This window comes from Equus przewalskii, chromosome X (assembly GCF_037783145.1).
Source record: "Equus przewalskii isolate Varuska chromosome X, EquPr2, whole genome shotgun sequence".
NCBI classification, from domain to species: domain Eukaryota; kingdom Metazoa; phylum Chordata; class Mammalia; order Perissodactyla; family Equidae; genus Equus; species Equus przewalskii.
The window spans coordinates 66,839,421-66,860,659 of NC_091863.1; the positions used below are offsets into that span (position 1 = coordinate 66,839,421).

Sequence of the window (21,239 nt, forward strand, 5' to 3'; positions counted from 1 at the left end):
TCTTCAATAAATCATGCTGAGAAAACTGGACAGCCACATGCAAAAGAAACTAGACCATTATCTTAGACCATACACAAAAATTAACTCAAAATGGATTAAATGCTTGAATGTAAGACCTGAAACCATCAAACTCCTAGAAGAAAGCACAGGCAGTATGCTCCTTGATATTGGTCTTAGCGATATCTTTTTGGCTATGCCTCCTCAGGCAGGGGAAACAAAACCAAAAACAAACAAACGGAAATACATTAAACTAAAAACCTTCTGCATAGCAAAGGAAATCATCAACAAAATGAAAAGAGAACATACCAATTGAGAGAAGATATTCGTAAATTATATATTCAATAAGGGGTCAATATGCAAGATATACAAAGAACTCATAGAACCCAATGACAAAAAAACAAACAACCTAATTAAAAAATGGACAGAGGCTCTGAATAGACATTTTTCCAAAGAATATATACAGATGGCCAGTAGGCACATGAAAAGATGTTCAACATGACTAATCATTAGGGAAATACAAATCAAAACCACAATGAGATACCACCTCACACCCATTAGAATGGCTATTATCAAAGAGACCAGAAATAACACATGTTGGAGAGGATGTGAAGCAAAGGGAACCCTCATACAACTCTGGTGGGAACTGAAATTGGTGAAGCCACTATGAAAGACAATATGGAGATTCCTCTAAAGAATTAAGAACAGAACTACCATATGCTCCAGCTCTTCCACTTCTGGGTATTTATCTGAAGAAAATAAAAATACTAATTTACAAAGACATATGCAGGGGGCTGGCCTGGCAGCGTTGTGGTTAAGTTTGTGCACTCCACCTTGGCAGCCCAGGATTTGCAGGTTCAAATCTGGGGCGCAGACCTAGCACCGCTCATCAAGCCACACTGTGGTGGCATCCCACATAAAATAGAGGAAGACTGGCACAGACGATAGCTCAGCGACAATCTTCCTAAGCAAAAAGAAGACTGGCAACAGATGTTAACTCTGGGCCCATCCTCCTCACACACACACACAAAAAGATACGTGCACTGCTATGTTCATATTGCAGCATTATGTACAATAGCCAAGACTTAGAAACAATCTAAGTGCCCATGAATGGATAAAGAAGATGGGGGGGGGGGTGTGTATACATATATATATGTACTGTGTGTGTATATATACACGTATATATATATGTATATATATACGTGTATATATACGTATGTACACACACACACACAACGGAATACTACTCAGCCATAAACAAAGATATAATCCTGCCATTTGCTACAACGTGCATGGACCTTGAGGGTATTAGGATAAGTGAAATAAGTCAGATGTAGAAAGCTCAATACTGTATGATTTCACTCACATGTGGAATATAAAAAAACAAAAGAACCAACCAACCAAAACAAAACAAAAACAAACACAGAGATAAAGAGAACAGATTCCTGGTTACCAGAGGGGAAGGGGAGTTGGGGGAGGGTGAAATGAGTAAAGATGGTCAATTGTAAGGTGACGGATGGAAACTAGATTTTGGTGGTGAGCATGCTGTAGTGTATACAGAAGTCGAATTACAATGTCGTACCCACGCAACTTATATAATATTATAAACCAATGTTAGCTCAATAAAAATAAAATCTTGAAGTTGTTCATCATGGCTTCCTCATGTGTCAATTGTAGTTAATTTCTCAAACCTCTTCTATCCTTGCCATCCCTACCACTGCTGCCTTACTTTAGGCCCTATCTCTTATCCCATTTATTCATTAGCCTCCTCAAAGGCTTCCCTGTCTCTAGTCTCTTTCCCTTTCAACCCAGCCTCTACATTACTGCCATCGTGATCAAGTCTCAGCAGACCACATTAGACCATTCCCTGGCTTAAAGATGTTTAATGGTTTACTAATGCCTCGAGAATTGAGTCCAAAATCCTTGGCATCACTACTAGATCCTTCAAAACTTAGTTCCAACTTAACTCTCCAGGCTTATCTGTGGACATCACCCTTCTCAGCCGTGTACCCAATGCATCAGACACAACCACACACTTAACATAGCATTAGCGAACCAAGTGCCTGAATGTCTCTTTGCTTTTATTACTGCTATTCCCTATGCCCAAATGCTATTCCTTCACAAAACTAATGATGGAACTAGTGAGACCAGTGAGAACTACTCAAATCCAATATCACCTTCTCTGTGAAGCCTCCAGCTCTCCAACGTATAACCAGAAAGGCTTATCTCTGTGCTTCCATAGCTCTGCACATAGTAGAGCCTAGCACATAGTAGGTTACATCCTCCTCCACCTCCTCCTCCCCTCCCAAACTGTGGACACAGGGGAACAAGCCCACAGGAGTATCTAGTGCCCTTTCACTGGCAACTAGCAGAGTCCAGTGCCAGCCAGCCACAGCTAGGTTCACTGAAAACCCAGAGAAGGAAGAAGAGACACAGTGAGCCAGGAATGGAGACACTGCTAAGAAAAGGACCGAACTGACGGATCAAAGGATTGAGGACTGCTGAGTCGTTCTCCCATTTTTTCCTACCCTCTACTTCAAAGCAGTCACGGCTCCTAAAATTCAACACTTTCTTTGTCATGGAAAGGCAAATCAAAGGCCATTTTCATTATTGGGGGAAAAAATGGAAATTAGAGTGACAGGAAAAAGCTTTAAGCTTTATTGCTGTAGATCACTCTGCTTCCAGCTGTGAAGGTGACTAATATTCTTCAAACCCCCAAGGAGCTGATAGGAATACTTGCCATTTCAAAGTAAAAACAAAAGGCAAACAAACAAGGAGGAAGAAAAATATAAAAGATTTCTCTTTATTTTCTTTGCAAAAGAGGGTGAATGGTAAAGAAATTGCTCAAGGGGAGAAGGGTGAGGGAGGGAGATATAGTGGAAAAATGGATATGTACATTCAATGACCTTTGCATGTCGTTTTCTAGTTTGTGTGTGAAAGCTACCCTAATTCAAACCCACTGAATCAAACAAGTCAAAATTAGTAATATCTAGAGAGAAGCTGATGCACCATGATTTCTGAAAAGAGCTGTCTCAATCAATCTAGCCTCTGTTTGAGCTCTATGGGAAAAAATCCTCCTTATGCAAGAACTGTCATTTGCAAATGAAGCTCCTGTCACACAGATTTCAGTGACCTAAAGATAAAATGACATTTCTGTTTCAAAACCATAAAAAATCGTGAATTGCTTCCAAGGAATTTTTTCCCGCACTGCCCTTCAAAATAAAGGCTGAACATATTCCTGATGATTCCAAAATAAAAGTCTGTTTTAGTAAACCTGGTACCTTTTACTGTCAGACCTTCCTGGCCACACCTCAACCTTTTACATATATCCCACTGGGCCCTCACAGTGACTCTTCAAGGGAGGTTGTGCACTAGACCCATTTTATGGTTCCAGAAAACAACATAAGTGACATAAGTAATCAGTGACAATCATGACTCTTGACCATCAAGCCCAGTAATTGTTTCCCAACCCTACAACTTATGTTAGTGAAAGACCACAGGCTTTGCAGTCAAATGAAGCTGGGTTTAAATCCTGGTTCTTCCTCTTAATAGATATGTGACATTGGACAAGTTATTTCAATTCTCTGAGTTTGTTTCCTCATCTGTTAAAGGAGGGAAATTATACTTCTTTTAGAGAAATGTAGTAAGAATTAAATAAGTTAATATTTGTCAAGTACCTAACACAGTACTGAGCAAATATTCAGTAAATGATAGCTATTATTATTACATCACATCGTCTCTAATAGCATACAGCATGTCTTGAATACTTGATTAGGTTAAGCAAATGAAAATTACTTTCACTCATACATGAGTGCCACAGACATCATGAAATCTGTTTTTAACATGGGAGAACACAGAAAGGAGAAAACTAGGATAACCCTTGATTGTTTGATATTTCATATACATTTTTCTCACCCTTACAGAAGAGCACTGTTTTCTTTCTTTTATCTAAATAATAGAAGGTAAAAATAAAAATTTTCTTCTAAGTGAGGCTACATTTTCTTTTATTTTCCTATCCCTTTATGGTAGTCTTAAATCTAAAACCTTTCAAAAACTTATCTTTGAGCTACCTTATTCACATATGTGCGAGCATTCCAATATAAGAGAAAGAGACATGTTATTTTACTTTTTTCCTTAAAGAAAACATAAACACACCTCAATTTCTAAGAAGTAAAAGCCACTAAAAAGAAACTTCACAGTAAGAGAAGCTGTTGAATCACTACTGGTTTCTTTTTTTAGGAGCTAATAACCACTGAACATCTACACAGAGTATTTTTGTCCTTTCATTACAGAAGCAAGCCATAGACCTAAATTTTTCACTTATCTCCACATATGTAGAGTTAATTTCTAGAGCAGAAAAATATCACCAAATCGATTTGGGAGACAACTGCAGATGCAGTTTCTGAGCTGACTCAATGACGTAGAGCGTTACACATGAAGCCATAAAAAATTTGCCTCTAATAAGAAATCAAGTAACTCTTTCTATAAAAGGAAAATGCTGCTAGCTCTCAAAGATCTTCATAGTTTCACATTCATGGTGAGAAGCCCAGAAGAGGTTATTGTTACCACTCCCATTCATGCCCCTCTCCCACCACCAAATCTAAACAATGCCCCTATTACTCTCTTATAGCACTACCCTTGTTTCCTTCATAAGCACAATGTATAATACAAAATTTAAACATTTTTGGGTGTTTTGTTTGTTTGTTTTGAGGAAGATTAGCCCTGAGCTAACTGCTGCCAATCCTCCTCTTTTTGCTGAGGAAGACTGGCCCTGAACTAACATCTGTGCCCATCTTCCTCTACTTTATACGTGGGACGCCCACCACAGTATGGCTGTTGCCAAGTGGTGCCATGTCTGCACCTGGGATCCGAACCAGCGAACCCCGGGCCGCTGAAGCAGAACGTGCACAATTAACCGCTGCGCCACCGGGCCGGCCCCTAAACATGTTTAATGTCTATATCCCCCTACTAGGGTTCAAGGTCATCATGAGGGCAGGTGTCATAGTCTATTTTGTTCACCTCTCGATACTCAGGGACTAGCAAAGCCCATGATCTCATTTGGTTTTACAACTGGTATCTAATTAACATATATATCTCCTGAGAAGTGACCATTCTTAACAAACTTCTGTCTCTCTCACCTCGGTGCCAAAACATAGTGATGAACAACTACAAAGAGAAAAAGGGGATGTCAAAACAAAGTCAAGTCAATGGTAGAGAAACAGTGATCCTAGAAAGCACGCTTTGAAATGGTCAGCCATAGCTCTACCACTCTCAAGAAACAGGGTGAATATTCCTAACACAATCCTATATGATCTCATTTAGTTTTGATCAACTATTTATCTGTCAAAAAAATTAGTTTTTATTGTTTGTTCACTATTAGTACCACAACATAATATTACTAAATAATATTCTTAAATGAGAAAAGAATGAGCAAATACATAGAAGTGATGATGAGACACTATTATGGCATATTTTCACCTCATCTATTCATTTTATCCTTTCATTTAAGCACTCATTCTTCTCTCATGAAACTATCTGTAAGTCTTCCAGATAGAATTAACCACACTAACAGTGGTCTCTTGAGAGTAGTATGTGGGAGGAATGACATGCATATTTTTCACGTATATATGTATATGTGCATGTAATATATAGACTTATATTGCATAAATTTTTAAGACAAGCGTATGTATATTTTTATGATTAGGGGAAAAAGATCTTTTCAAACAAACAAACAAGAATAAAACACAACTCCAGAGACAAAATAATTGTTTACTTCTCTTTATCACAATTCCTAAGTAGAAAAAAAATTTCATTTGTCAGACCAAAGAGAAATCTAGCCCAGAAACTGATAGACATGTGATATAGTGACATCAGTTCTTAACCCTACAAGATAATACTACTTAGATTAATATGCTTCTTTGGTCAAATTAGTAAAGTACAGCTATGTTTTCAACTTCTAGGAATAAGAACATGGTTATCATAAAAGAGTAAAACTTCAACAGCTGTATTTATGATATTCATTTGGGCCCATATCATAGATCCACTAAAAACGTAACATAATGCGATTCAAGGACCTCAAACATTGAATACTCTTTTTAAAAGAAAACATGAATTTAAATAAAGGCAGTGAGGTAACATCATTACTTTCAATTTATTTAGTTTATTTCTCTCTGTCTGAAGCAATCGTAGCAGTGAAGACTGATAGGAGACAAAATAAAACCAAACAATCGCATATATGATTAGCAGAAAAGACTGACCGAGGCTGTGGAGACAAACACATATCAGTAAAAGTAGATTCTGTTCAATATAAACTTTTGGTCTTGTTGCACCTCCCTTTAGCAACTTCAAGTCTAAAGTAAATGCCAATCTCTATAGTTTGAATTGCAAATTGGTTTTCTAAATCACAACATCTATTCTTAAAATTTCACATGTCAACAGCTCATTAATATCTACAGTAAATGCGGTTCTCTGAAAAGAACCACAGATTTTACATTTATTGAGACAGATAGCTGGCACACAAAAATAGAGCTCCTTTAATTACAATTTGGCAGAAGTTAACTTTCGTTTAAAATCTGTCTACAGAAATTTATGACAACAGAGCAATGAAGTGACTATTTTGAGTAAGATTAGCTACTGTTAATAGTGATGATGCTCGGATAGCATTTATAAGTCAACAAAGGTTGTACTTAGTATTTTATAATGGGCCACTTCAGAGCCATCAACGTCCACCACTTAAATGGTATATAAATGCAAATAGTGGCAGAAAAGTAAAGTACTAAGTTCATCTTCACAAAGTCATAAATATAATACATACACATAAAAAAATCAAAGTGCATTTTTGCCTGCTGTTATTCTCATAGCTTTGGCCTTATTTAATATTTAATGTTCTAATGTAAAAAAGACTTTCATTGAAATAAGAAAAATAACACCAGTCAATTTGTCAGGAGGCAATTATCAGTTCAGGTCACTATTCTACTGCCTAACTACATAAATCTTCCAGGAAAAAAAGTGAATTTTACCTAATTCTTCACCATTACATTTAGTTATTGAGGCACAGGAGTTATACAAACTCAAAAGGTCAAACTGACTTTGTGACAATTTAAATTCGAGAAAAAGATCGTATGATCATTTTACAAATATACAAACATGGTAAAAATTGCAGACCTTTTTCCCCAAAGTATTAGACATCTATAAAAAAATCCATATGCATACGGATGACCACATTTTGTTTAGAAATTGGAAATAACTTAAAATACTGCAGTACAGAAGTGGTTAAATTGTAGTGTGTTTGCTGGAAAAAAATACACAGACCATTACAATTAACTGTAAAACAATATTTTTGACACGTCAAAATGTATTTTCTTTTTTAAAGTATATCTTCTGTAAGAAACCTTACGAACCCACAGCAGAGACTACTACCTGTCCACCAAAATCTCCCCTTCTCCCCCAGCTGGGAGCAGACATGTGGCCATCGAGCTAGGAACGGGTTTCACGCCTCCATGAACTATACAACTATACAAATGTATGCGGATATGTGACTAAGGTTTTGTCCAGGAAATAGGAGCAGAAGTGATACACGCCACTCTAGGCCCAGGCCATAAAAGGACAAGGGTCTATCACACTCTGTCTGCTCGGAAGATGGAAGCTGGGCAAATCTGTGACCCAGTTTAGACCATGCAAACAAGGAATACTTTAGGGGAGGGTACAGAAACCAGAAAGGAGGAGTCTGAGTCCTTATGGAAGAGAGCCATCACCCTATTAGCACTGGACACTTCGCATTTATTTTAATTATAAACTATTTCTAATAACTGTTCTTCAAGCCACCGTATTTTGGGTCTCTTTATTATAGCACTTTATTCTTTCATTCTAACTAACGCAGCATAGCATAGAAAAATGTCATAACTCGCATTTATGGCATATATAAAATAAGTGACAACAGTACGCTCTTTTATTTTTTTCATGATATAATGTACATATATTACTTTTGTAATAAAAACTTAAAAAGCAAGATTTTAATAAATTCTAAAATATAAATCATTATTTCCTCTCTGATCCTATCTTTGCTATCTTCCCTTAATCAATACAAAAGTCAGCTATTGTACAGAACAGTTAAAAAAGGATATATTTACATGGGCTAAAAATACTCTCTAGAGCAGGGGTCAGCAAACATTTTCTGTAAAAGGCCTGACAGTACATATTTTAGGTTTTGTGGGCCACACAGTCTCTGTCACAACTGTTCAACTCTGCCACTGTATAACAAAAGCAGACACAGACCATACATAAATGAATGGGCATGGCTGTGTTACAATACAGCTTTATTCACAAAAACAGGCTCCCAGCCTGTGGATGATAGTTTGCCAACCGCTTGTCTAGAGTATAATCCTCACTGTACCATATTATATAGTTTAGATTGTTTTGAAATATTAAGAAAAGTAATAGTGAGAGTAGCTTTCACTCTCCATGACTGGAAAAATCTTTAAAAACAAAATTGAAAATCTGAAAACTGAAAAACAAACCAAACATGTTCTGCGGAAACTTTATCCTATTCCCTCAAGAAAGGAAAATTAAGCTTTCTTGAATCCTACACTATCACCAAATGGCATTTATGAAGTGTCTACCAACAGACAATAATACTCTGCCAGGTGACAAAGATGAGGCTAGGGTATGTGCTGTTATCATTCCAGCTGTGGTAATGAACTGCAAGTTAATTTATCTTCAATCTCCCGTATAGTCAATGATATAGATCTGGCAAGATGGCTAGGTTACAAATTCTGACCATGATTATGGAATGATATAAGTTCCTGGCCCCTTCACATTCATACTCTTGTATTGAGTCATTTACCCAAAAAGTATTTACTGAGCACCTATGTACCAAGCATCTCAGAGCAGATAATGTATATACTAACATGAGACTTGTTGATATTTCCTTCAAAGCAGCTCTCATGGCTTATGAGAAAGCTTACACTAGGGGAAGCCAGGGGGTAGTCCTACATAAGCACAAAATGTTGTTGAATATTTATGCATCATCTTTAAAAAATCTGGTAAATTTTGCATCTTAGTCTATTAAATGTCCATTTTTAAACAATATTTTTAAATGTTTTCAATTTAATTGGAGGTATAAGTACAGATTCATGGTTTTTGGTATACATATACAGCTAGATACGTACAGAAATATAGATGTGTATGTATGAATGGCTTAATATACATAAATATACTAACTAGCTCTGTCCACTGAGGGCACCTAGAGGCAGTAACACCCCAGTAGGAATGAGCACACATAATACTCAGAACTTGGTTTCTAAATACTATTATCAAATACATGGAGAGAGGGCTCCTGGATAAGTGGTTGATTCTAGGGCTAGAGCAGTGAAAACACAAGATGAGCCTGAAGCATCTTGCAGTGTCAAAAAGTAAGGAAGTGCTCAAATAAGGACTGGACATTTCACAAAGACATAGAAACTGCCTGGAAGGAACTCATGATGACCAAAGCTGGAACAATCTGAGCAATAAAATAAACAATGATAGTATTAGATTATAATCCACAGAATAAAATAAATATCCATGAACCCATACAGATATAAATAATTGAATAAATAAGTGGGGGAGAAGAGATAGCTCTTTACAAAAGAATTACAACAAATAAATGAAGATGGGAAGAGGAAAATAGAAAATAACAATTAGGCAAACATCAATGCACATTGGGGGAGATACTTTGAGACAATTAACAACTAAATGCAATGGGATCCTGGAACAGAAAAACAATTATTAAAAATACTAGTGAAGTTCAAATTAAGTCTGTAGTTTAGTGGTTAGTATTCCACCAATTAATTTCTGAGTTTTGATCATTGTACTATGGCTACATAAGATAATAGCATTAGGGGAAGCTGAATAAAGCATATACAGAAATTCTCTGTACTAATTTTGCAACTTCATCATAAGTCTAAAATCTGTTCTAAAAATTTTAATGTTTTAATTTAATGCATTTAATGCATTATAATGTTTATAAAATTTACAAACCAAGCAGATGCTCCACTGTTTATCCTTTGGCTTCATATTCCACCACCACCCAACTAAGTGCTAGAATACCACTACAGTTTGAGAAGCATGGTTCTAACCTATTCAACAGTACAGCTTAATTGAGAAATACGCAAAAATACAAGGTAATGATTTTCTACTGTGTCTACAAATTAGAATTAGTTGGAGTAATTCAAATCACCATCAATAACAAAGTTAGTGTGATATATTTCAGAGAATGGTGGAATAGGAATAAGACCTGAGTTTTGGTCCCAGTCATCTGCTCTTTTGACCCAGGGCAAACCTGAACTTTCTCATCAACAGATGACTCCCTTCTAAACTACCATCTGTGGATCAGCAAGGACCAATGCTGCATTCAGCATGTATGAAGCAAGTCTAAATTCTCATCACCAGAACAGTGGCTTGGCACATAGCAATATTCTTAACATTTATATAGTTATCAAATATTTATGTAGAGACTGCTATACTCCAGGCCTCTTAGGTACTGGGGACATAAAGATAACCTAAGACATGATCCAAGAGTCTAATAGGGCCAACAGATCTATAAACAATAACAATACTGTGTGAAAAATGTTACATTACAAAAATGTACAGAATACTTGAAAGTACAGAGAAACAGAAAAATTGATACTACTGGGAGTATCAAGGAAGATGTCACTAGAAAGCAGTATTTTAGCTATGTCCTGGAGGAGGAGTAAGAACTGTTCACATAGAATAGGGGCAAGCATAAAAAAAGGCATAAAGATATGAGAGAATATTGTATATTCAGAGAGGGTACATGGTGGGATGCTGCTGAAGCACGTGTAGGTGGAAGGGGAAATTTCTCTGAGAATTTATAACTGCAAACCTGAACCACAGGTGATTATGGTGCTCTACTGTATACTACTTGCATAAACCAGGAACCCTCATGCCTAGAAATTAACATAAAAATTGCTTTGGGCCAGTGTAGTAGACAGAACAATGGTTCCCCAAAGATGTCCACATTCTAATCCCCAAAATGTATGAATATGTTATCTTACATGGCAAAGAAACTTTAATAATGTGAATAAATTAAGGATCCTGAGATGGGAAGAACATCCTAGATTACCCAGGTAAGCCCAATGCAAACACAAGGTTCCTTATAGGAGGGAGACAAAAAGGTCAAAGGCAGATAAACGAGATGGTATGACAGAGGTTGAAGTGATGCACCTGAAGATGGAAGAAGGGGCCATGAGGAAGGAATACAAGTGGCCTCTGGAAGCTGGGAAAGAAAAGAAAACAGAGTCCCCCCCTGGAACCTCCAAAAAGGGATGTAGCACTGTCAGCCTACACCTTGATTTCAGCCCTATGAGATTCATTTCGTACTTCTGACCTGCAGAACTATAAAAGAATAAATTTGTGTTGCTTTAAACTACTACATTTGCGGTAATTTGTCACAGCAGCAATAGGAAACTAACATAGTCAGTAATAGCACTGGGTGACCAAACAACAGGAAACACAAAACCACTTAGTAGGACCATACTCCCTCAACAAGGTCACACAGGATTCTCAGAGATAAAGAAAAATTTGAAATTAAACATTTTAGGGGGAAAAAAAAAGGGAAAAATACTGACCCTAAAGCTGGAAAGAAAGTAACAAACAGCAGTATTAAATCTCCAAGAACTTCACATAATAGAATTATGTGTTAAATAGTTTACATGTTTAAAAAAAATGAAATAATGAATTGAAACACAAGGAAAGGACATGAAAGCTTTAAAACATAACCAAACAGAACATCTAGAAATGAAATTCACTGAAAAAAACAAAAATGACGGGTTAAACAGAAAATTAGACACATCGCAAGACAGGATTAATAAACTAAAAAAGAGGTCTGCAAACATTTTCTATAAAGGGCCAGACAGTGAATTTTTTGGCTTTGTAGGCCACGTGGTTTTTGTTGCAGCTACTTAATTCTGTCTTTGTAGTGTGAAAGCAGCCATAGTCGATATGTAAACATGTCTATGTATAAATATATAAGTGTCAACGAAAATAATCCATAACCAATCTATAAATGAAAATTTGGGTGAGTTTATTCTGAGCTTAAATCTTAGGATTATAACCCAGGAGAGTCTTTCCACAAAGTAACAGAGCACTCCAAAGAGGTGGGGGTACACAGGGTGGTTATATACCCTCAAAGAGTATGCTTCACATATGATTGAAATGTCCCTTTTACAATAGTCACGAGGCTGCTCTGTCAGCACAGCGATTGATGGAAACGGCAGATAGGCCTGCTGTCTCAGTGAACCCCACAGGGTGGCAGGTCCATTGCCTCAAGCTGGGCAGTCACATATGAGCGCTGCAATCAGTTTCCAGCCTAAAGAAAGATGTTTAATCTTTAAGGAGATGCCAACGTTGGGAAGGGGAGAGAAGTTGCACCTTTATCTCAAGGGCCTTTGCTCTTACCATAGGGAATCTCTAAAGCAGATATACAATGCATGCTCAACGGCCTCAGTCAGGCCCTTTTGGAAAGACAAGGTCAGGCCGAATTAGGTTTACACAAAATGGCTTCCTCATATACTCCAATATATCCTATTACTTGCCATTTTTATTTGTCATAAGCATGGTTCTAATAAGACTTTATTTACAAAAATAAATAGCTGACCTGTGGGCCATAGCTTGGAATCCCAGAACTAGAAGATAAAGCTGAGGAAACTACCCAGAATGCAGTATCAAAGGTAAAAAGATGAAAAATAAGAAAGAGACATTAACAAGCATAAAAGATAGAATGAGAAAGTCCAAAATATAAGAGAATTTCCAAAAGAAACACTAAGAAAGAGGTAATGTTTAAAGAAACAGTTCAGAATTATCCCACCAATAAAAGGCATAAATCATTTGATTTCAAGAAGTAAAACAAGTTCTGAACAGGATAAAAAGAAATAAAATCCACACCTAGACAGATAAGAGTAAGACTATAACTATAAAGAAAAACAGGAGAATATTAAAGCAATCAGAAAAGAGAATTCATCTACAAAAGAATGACATTTCTCAACAGTAACAAAACAAGTCAGAGAAAGAAGTGCTGAAAGAAAATCACTCTCAACGTGCAATCACAGAACCAACTAAACTAAAATTTGAGATTGAGAGTGAAATAAAGGCATCAAAAGACAAAGACAGAGCTCACCACTAACAGATTTAGGTTGAAATGCAGGAAGCAGGATATTGGCCCCAGAATGAAGAGTAAGCAAAGAAACTGGTAAAGATGTAGGGAAATCTAGATAAGCACTGACTGAAAAAAAATAAAGTAATAACAACAATAACCAAAAGGGGTATAAGATCAAAGTATCACCAAAATGCTACATAATAACAAACATGAGAGGGGTGGCCCTTGTATTGCTTGCCAAGAGTAAATACTTTGATTAGTTTTGGAATTTAATTTGAATATATATATGAAAACTTTAAGGTTCTAAAACTGTTTAAGGTTCTATTCTAAAATAAATAGAAATTTCATTTATAACTCCAAACTAGTTGTGGGGAGGGAAAAAGGGTATAAACATACCTCTGTCTATTCAATAAAAGGTAGAAAGGTGAGAGAAAAAAGCCAAGAAAAGGGAGGGTACAGAGAAAGCACGTAAGATGGTAGAAATATATCCAAATATTAGTGAATCACAGTAAATGTAAATGGACCAAATTCATTTAAAAGACAGATTGACAAATTGAATTAAGTCAATAAAATCTACTTACATGCTATTTGCAAGAGGCAATCTATAACAAAGAGGTACAAAAAGATTAAAAGTAAAAGGGCAGAAAAGATACATTTGGGGAAAAACAAAGAAATCTGATATCACTATGTAATATCATACAAAACAGAATTTAAGGCAAAAAAGCATTCTCAGGAAAAACAGAAGGCAAGTACATAAGGATATAATTCTAAATCTATATGTCTCTGAATATACACTCAGAATACATAGAGCAAAAATTAAAAGAATTAGGCATAAAAACAGACACACAGATCAACAGAACAGAACTGAGAGCCAAGAAATGAACCCACATGTAAATGGACAATTAATTTATGACCAAGGAACCAAGAACATACAATAGGGAAAAGACAGTCTCTTCAATAAATTGTGCTGGGAAAACTGGACAACCCCATGCAAAAGAATGAAACTAGACCACTATCTTACAACATATACAAAAATTAACTCAAAATGGATTAAAGACTTGAATGTGAGACCTGAAACCATAAAATTTCTAGAAGAAAGGATAGGCAATATGCTCCTTGACATCAATCTTAGCAATGTTTTTTTCTGGATGTGATTTCAAGAGCAAGGGAAACAAAAGCAAAAATAAACAAATGTGACAACATCAAACTAAACAGCTTCTGCACAGCAAAGGAAACCAATAAAAAAAACGGCAACCTACTAAATGGGAAAAGATATTTGCAAATCTTATATCCAATAAGGGGTTAATATCCAAAATATATAAGGAACTAATACAAGAACAAAACAAACAACCTGATTAAAAATGGGCAGAGGCTCTGAATAGATGTTTTTCCAAAGACACACAGATGGCTAAGAGGCACATGGAAAAATGTTCAACATCACTAATTACCAAGGAAATACAAATCAAAACCACAATGAGCTATGACCTCACATCTGTTAGAATGGTTATTATCAAAAAGACAAAAAGTAACAAGTGTTAGAGAGGATGTGGAGAAAAGGGAACCCTCGTACACCACTGGTGGGAATGTAAACTTTAACTATGGAAATAGATCAAATTTGTTATTTTGCTATTCAGAATTTCTAGTATTTGATCAATTTATTAATTATGGAGATGTATATTAAAATTTTCCTGCTGATTGTGGAATTTTTATTTTTCTTTATAATTCTGTTCACTTTTTTATTGTGGTAAAACTGGTGTACCACTATTTCAGGTTTGCAACATTACAATTCGATATTTGTATACACTACATAGTGATCACCACTGTAAGTCTAATTACCATCCATCCATCCAACTGATCCCCTTCATCCATTTCGCTCTCCCCCAACCCTCCTTCTCTGGTAACCACCAATCTATTTTCTGTGACTATTTGTTTGTTTTTGTTTTTTTTGTTCATTTGTTTTCTTTTTTAGATTTCACATATAAGTGAAATCATACAGTATTTGTCTTTCTCTGACTTATTTCACTTAGTATAATACCCTCAAAGGTCCATCCATGTCACACATAGCAAGATTTCATCTTTTTCATGGCTGAGTAGTATTCCACTGTGTGTGTGTGTCTGTGTGTGTGGGTGCGTGTATATAAATACCATATCTTCTTTATCTGTTCATCTATCAACAGGTGCTTAGATTGCTTCCAAGTCTTGGCTATGAATGCAATGAACATCGGGGTACATATATCTTTTCAAATTAGTGTTTTCAAGTTCTTTGGATAAATACTTAGAAGTGGAATAGCTGGATGATAGTTAGTTCTATTTTTAATTTTTTGAAGAATCTCCATACTGAAAAATATTGCTTTTAAGCCACATGGAGTCATATAGCTCCAAACCATCAAGCAATTCTGAAAAATACCAAATAATTGATATCATGCAGAGCTCATTATCTGACAGTAATGTAATTAAATTAGAAACCAATTACCAAAAAAACCATAAAGTTAAAAAATATATTTGTTTAGAAAGTATAAAGAACTCTCAAAACTTAATAGCAAAACAAACAATCCAATTAGAAAATAGGCTAAAGACATGAAGACATTTTATCAAAGAGGAGATACAGATAGCAAATAAGCACACGAAAAATGTTCAACATCATTAGACATTAAGGAATTGTGAATTAAAATCACAATGAGATATCACTGCACAACAATCAGGATCCCCCCACCCCCCCCAAAAACTCTGACAATACCAAATACTGGTCACGATGTAGAGAAACTGGATCACTTGAACATTGCTACTGGGAATGTAAAACAGTATAGGCACTCTGGAAAATACTTTGCAGTTTTTTAAAAAGCTAAGCATGCCATTACCACATGACCCAGTAATTGTACTCCGGAGCATATCCCAGAAAAATAAAAACTTAAGTTCACACACACACACAAACCTATAGACGAATGTTCACACAGCAATTTTATCTGTAATAGCCGAGAACTGGAATTGGCCCAAATGCCCTTCAAGTGAATGGTTAAACAAACTATGACACATATGTAATGTGGAATACTATTCAGCAATAAAAAGGAGCAAACTATTGATGCATGCAGCAACCTTGATGAACCTCCAAGGGCATTTTGCTGAGTGAAAAAAGCCAATGACAAAAAGCTGCATACTGTACAGTTTCATACTGAAAATGAGAAAATTATAGAGCTAAAAAACAAATCAGTAGTTGCCAGGGTTACAAATAGGGGAGGCAGAGGAGGGAGGTGGGTACGGATATAAAAAGGCGACACAAGGGATCCTTGGTGTTGGAACTGTTCAGTATCTTGTCACTTTTTCTACACTGAATCTAACATACACAGGATAAAAACTTACATATTTTTCTGAAACTTCTTCCTCTGAACAGCATATTGTAGGACATATAAAAGGTTAACAGTAGCTGCTTCCAGGAGTTGAGACTCAGGGTAGAGAGGGAAAGCGGGGTGCAGGCAAGAAAAGAGAGGAGGCACGCTAGAATGTTTTTACTTCCTCATTTGCATGTTTTGTCACGAGTGTTTGGAACTATAAATTCAATAAGATAATGAAATAAAAAATGTATCTGAAAATTTAAAAACATACCTCTAAATAACTAATGGATCAAAGAAGAAATCACAATGGCTATTAGAAAATACTTAATACTCATGAAAGTCAGCTAATGCGATCCCAAGAAGGAACCAGAATCACAAATAAACAGAAAAGCTTAAATATAAAGAAATAAGAATTTAATTCAAGATGCTAGAAAAAGAACAAGAGTGATTTCAAGCCAAAGAAAGCAGAAGGAAGGAAATAATAAAGATAAACATAAATATTAATTAGATAGAAAACAAAGATACCACAGAAGGAAACGACGAAGCAAAAGCTGGTTCTTTGAAAAGACTAATGATATAGATAAATCTCTGGCAAAAGAGATCAAGGAGAAAGAAAGAATAAAAAAGGCACAAAAAATATTAAGAATAAAAAATGAGTCCATAATTAGAGCTATATAGCAGAGCATTGCAAGCAAGGGAGAGAGGCATATGTGATGCAGTTAGAAAGGATGAACTGGCTAAATACTGGGAGCAGTACTGAAAACAGAGAGACTAAATTAGGAGATTTTTGGAGTAGTTCAATGGTAAACGATGGTGGAATGAACCAGAAGAAAGAGTGGAGACAGAGAAAACTAGTTAGATTTGAGTTATGTCTTGGAAGTAGAGCTGACAGGATATGCTGAAGGACTGAATATGCGTTTGAGGGAAGGACATAAAGACAATAAAGATAAGGATTAAGGATAAAATCAACACTCCCTACTGCAGCATCTAGGCCTTACCAATATGGCTCCCATCACCTCTAGTTTCAACTCTCACTAATCCAACTCACTGAGCCAATCTCTCAGTCATAAAATTCTCCCCATTTACCTAGCGTGTCATGCCCTTTCAATCTGTTTCCTCTCTCTGGAATGCTGTAACTCCTCATAAACCCTTACTCATCCTTCAAGGCTAAGCTGAAATATCATCTCTGTGATACTTTCCACTAATCTCCCAGGCACGATTAGTCGCTCTTTTCTCTGGCTTCACTGTTTGAATCTAGGTAGTAACAGCAGCAGCAGTATTACTTGAAGTTAACATTTACTGAGGGTTTACAGATTATTTTATTTAATCCTACTAACAATCTCATAAATTAAGTACTATTATTATGCCCTTTATATCAAGAAACTGAGGTATAGAAAGATTCCATAACTTGTCAAAGGTTACATGCCTAGTAAGTGGAGAAATCAGGATTTGAACCCAGGCATTCTGGCTTAAAAGCCCATACACGACTTCGCAGTGGAGCTAGAGCATGGGGAGTTGGTAGGAATGTGAAATGGTACAGCTGCTGTGGAAAATAGTATGGCAGTGCCTCAAAAAATTAAAAATAGAATTACCATATGATCTAGCAATCCCAATTCTGGGTATATATCCAAAAGAATTGAAAGCAGGATCTCGAGGATATATTTGCACATCCACGTTCACAGCAGCATTATTCACTACAGTCAAGACGTGGAAGCACCCAAATGTTTATCCACAGATGAATGGATGTGGTATACACAGACAATGGAATATTATTCAGTCTGAAAAAGGAAGGAAATTCTGACACATGATACAAAATAGATGCAACTTGAGGACATTATACTGAGTGAAACAGGACAGTCACACAAAGACAAATATTGCATGATTCTAATTATATTAGGTTTTCAGAGCAATCAAATTCATGGAGACAGAAAGTAGAATGGTGGTTGCCAGGGCCTGGAGGCAAAAGGAATAGGGAATTATTGTTTAATGGGTAGAGAATTTCAGTTCTGCAAGATCAAGAGTTCTGGAGATGTGTTGCACAACACCACGAATATACTTAACACTCCTGAACTCTATGCTTAAAAATGGTTAAAATGGCAAATTTTATGTTATGTGCCTTTTACCACTATTCACAAGTTATTTTTAATAAAAGCATGGGAAGATATGTCCACGGAACAGAGATAATATGGTCCTAGTGTACATGTAAAACAGAAATGAAAGACGGGGCTGAGGAAGACTGAATCTATGAAGAGCTTTAAATGCTAAAATGAATAAAAATGAGAAAATATTTAAACCTGGCCCAAAGCAGGAAAACATCCTATAAATCAATACCTAGATGCACCTAAACTCTCAAAAGCCACCAAGGCTGAAGATCTAAAACAGAAGAAAAAAGTTTTGTCACTTTGAAATACTATTTCCATTAAGCTGTAAGTTCTTAAGGCACCCACATTATCAAGCCTTTCTACTTGATTCACTATTTATCAAAATAAGATTTAGCTTCTTATATTCCAAATCAAAATTTATTTTTGAATATCAGTAAACCTTCTGTGATTTCTAAAATACTCTTCATTCTGGGAAGACCTCAGGTTTTAGAATAAGAAAACACAAAATAAATTCGAATTTAAAGTTAGACATGCACTAGCTGGGTAAAGTTAGAAAAATTACCCACAGTCGCCATTTGTTAGATTGGGGTAACACCACCTACCTCACTGGGCTGCAATGGGAATTAAATTACAGAACGTGTAAAGAAGACTGATATGAGTAACACATAGGGCGAGCACAACAAATCACTTTATTTTCAATTTTAGGTCAATTAGTGTTAGTGAAAATAAATTGGAATTAATGTTTTTATTAAGCCTCTTAAAGCAAACTGGCCCAGTACCTGGGCTTTCAAGGTGGCAGATTTTTCAGCAGGTGAATCAACAATATGTCAAAAAAACTAAATTAAGACATTAACACACAAGCAGTTACGCATACAATAGTAAAAAAAATATTCCAAGGGCAGAACTTATTCGAAAACTAAAACTAATTTGATTTAGAAATTTCATCCAATAACTGAGGAGTTAATGTGCTTTCAAAATAAATTTAGAAAGGGTTAAATGTAAATGAACTAACACTACTTTTTGAATTCCTACATATTTACAACAGGATAATAATATATTAGAAGGCACTACAAATAATAATGAATCTAGTTATTCTTTCTATTCTGGCATTCTGAGAAACAATGTGGTTAACATCTAACAGAAAATATGAAGTCCATTTCTTGTTTCTTTTTCACTCCTATTTAATGAACAATTCAAGTGCCAAGATACAATGATCAAAACCATTAGACAGGTGGCAAGTTAGGGGTATGTTTCCGGAGGAAGCAGGAATGGCGAGATTTAAGCTCTGCTTTATTGTAAACTTGAATGTTCCAAGAACTTCTTTTTTATCATCACATTTACGGGAAAAGGGGGAAAACAAAACTCTAGATATTTTTCTTAGTTAAATTTTTTCTAAGACTTTAAATTTTGATGAATTTCTTAAAAACCAAATACTCTAAATCTATTAACTAAATTTTTCAACAATCAAACATGAAGCCTAAATACAACAGCATACAGGTTGTATACACCCACACACATATATTTAAGAAAAAGGGCAGGTGTGAGGGTTCCAAGCATCTTGGAGAATTATTTATCATTTAAAAAACAAAATCATGGGGCCGGCCCAGTGGTGTCGCGGTTAAGTTCGTGTGCTCAGCTTCAGCAGCCCTGGCTTCACAGGTTCAGATCCTGGACACGGACCTACACACCACTCATCAAGTCATGCCGTGGTGGCATCCCACATACAAAACACAGGAAGACTGGCACAGATGTTAGCTCAGGGCCAATCTTCCTCAAGCAATAAGAGGAAGATTGGCAACAGATGTTAGCTCAGGGCCACTCTTCCTTTGCAAAAAAAACAAAAACAAAAACAAAAACCACTTGTGAAAAATAAAATTATGGTACATAATAATTGGCTTATTCTCAAAGGAAACATCACTGTTTCACATAGTATAATAGTAAAACTTGTATGCTACATAGTTCACATATTTCTGGTGAAAATTAAACAATTCCAATCATTTTTTAACTTAAAAAGTTTATATATGACATACATATACACATATATATACACACACACATATATTTAAATTTTAATTATGTATAGAGATATTTAGGAAGTAGTAAATGCTACCATTGATAAACTTACGAATCAACATGCAGAACCCTCTGGCCACTTCTTGAACATGCAGCCGCAATGATGGATTCAGGCAAACCTATAAAAACACACACCTATATCATTTAGAATGTAGAAATATATATATATAGAGTACACAAAATGTTCAATTCATGCCATCGCTGTATAGAAGAGTTTAACAAAAGAGACTCATCCTTGTATTCAAAATCATAAAGTTTATATTATTATACCACTGGATGTTTTCTTAAACAGATCCTACTAATACTGAAAATTTTACTATGTGGAAGAGATATTTTTAAAAATCAAGTACTTAAGTTCTTTTGACCTGCAAATTACCATAAATGAGCAACTGCCAAAATATTGTTCCTACAGCACTTTGTTATTTAGTCATTTGAACAACACATTCACACACTAGCTCATCTGACTCTCCCCACTGCAGTGAGAGAGAAGCATCTGCACACACATTTTAGAGACGAAGATGACACTAGGGTGCAAATATGTTGACTTGCTGCCCAATGCTTTAAAACAAAAGTTTTAGAGTTGAA

At 35.8% G+C, this 21,239-nt stretch overlaps 1 protein-coding gene across 1 annotated transcript in view; it reads right to left on the bottom strand.

The window, feature by feature from the left end:
• Positions 1-21,239, bottom strand: part of CHM (CHM Rab escort protein) — a 157,087-nt gene that overhangs the window by 115,926 nt on the left and 19,922 nt on the right. Inside the window, exon 2 of the mRNA XM_008519568.2 lies at positions 20,707-20,773. Coding sequence (XP_008517790.1) covers positions 20,707-20,773 — 67 coding nt within the window. The remainder of the gene's footprint in view (positions 1-20,706; positions 20,774-21,239) is intronic.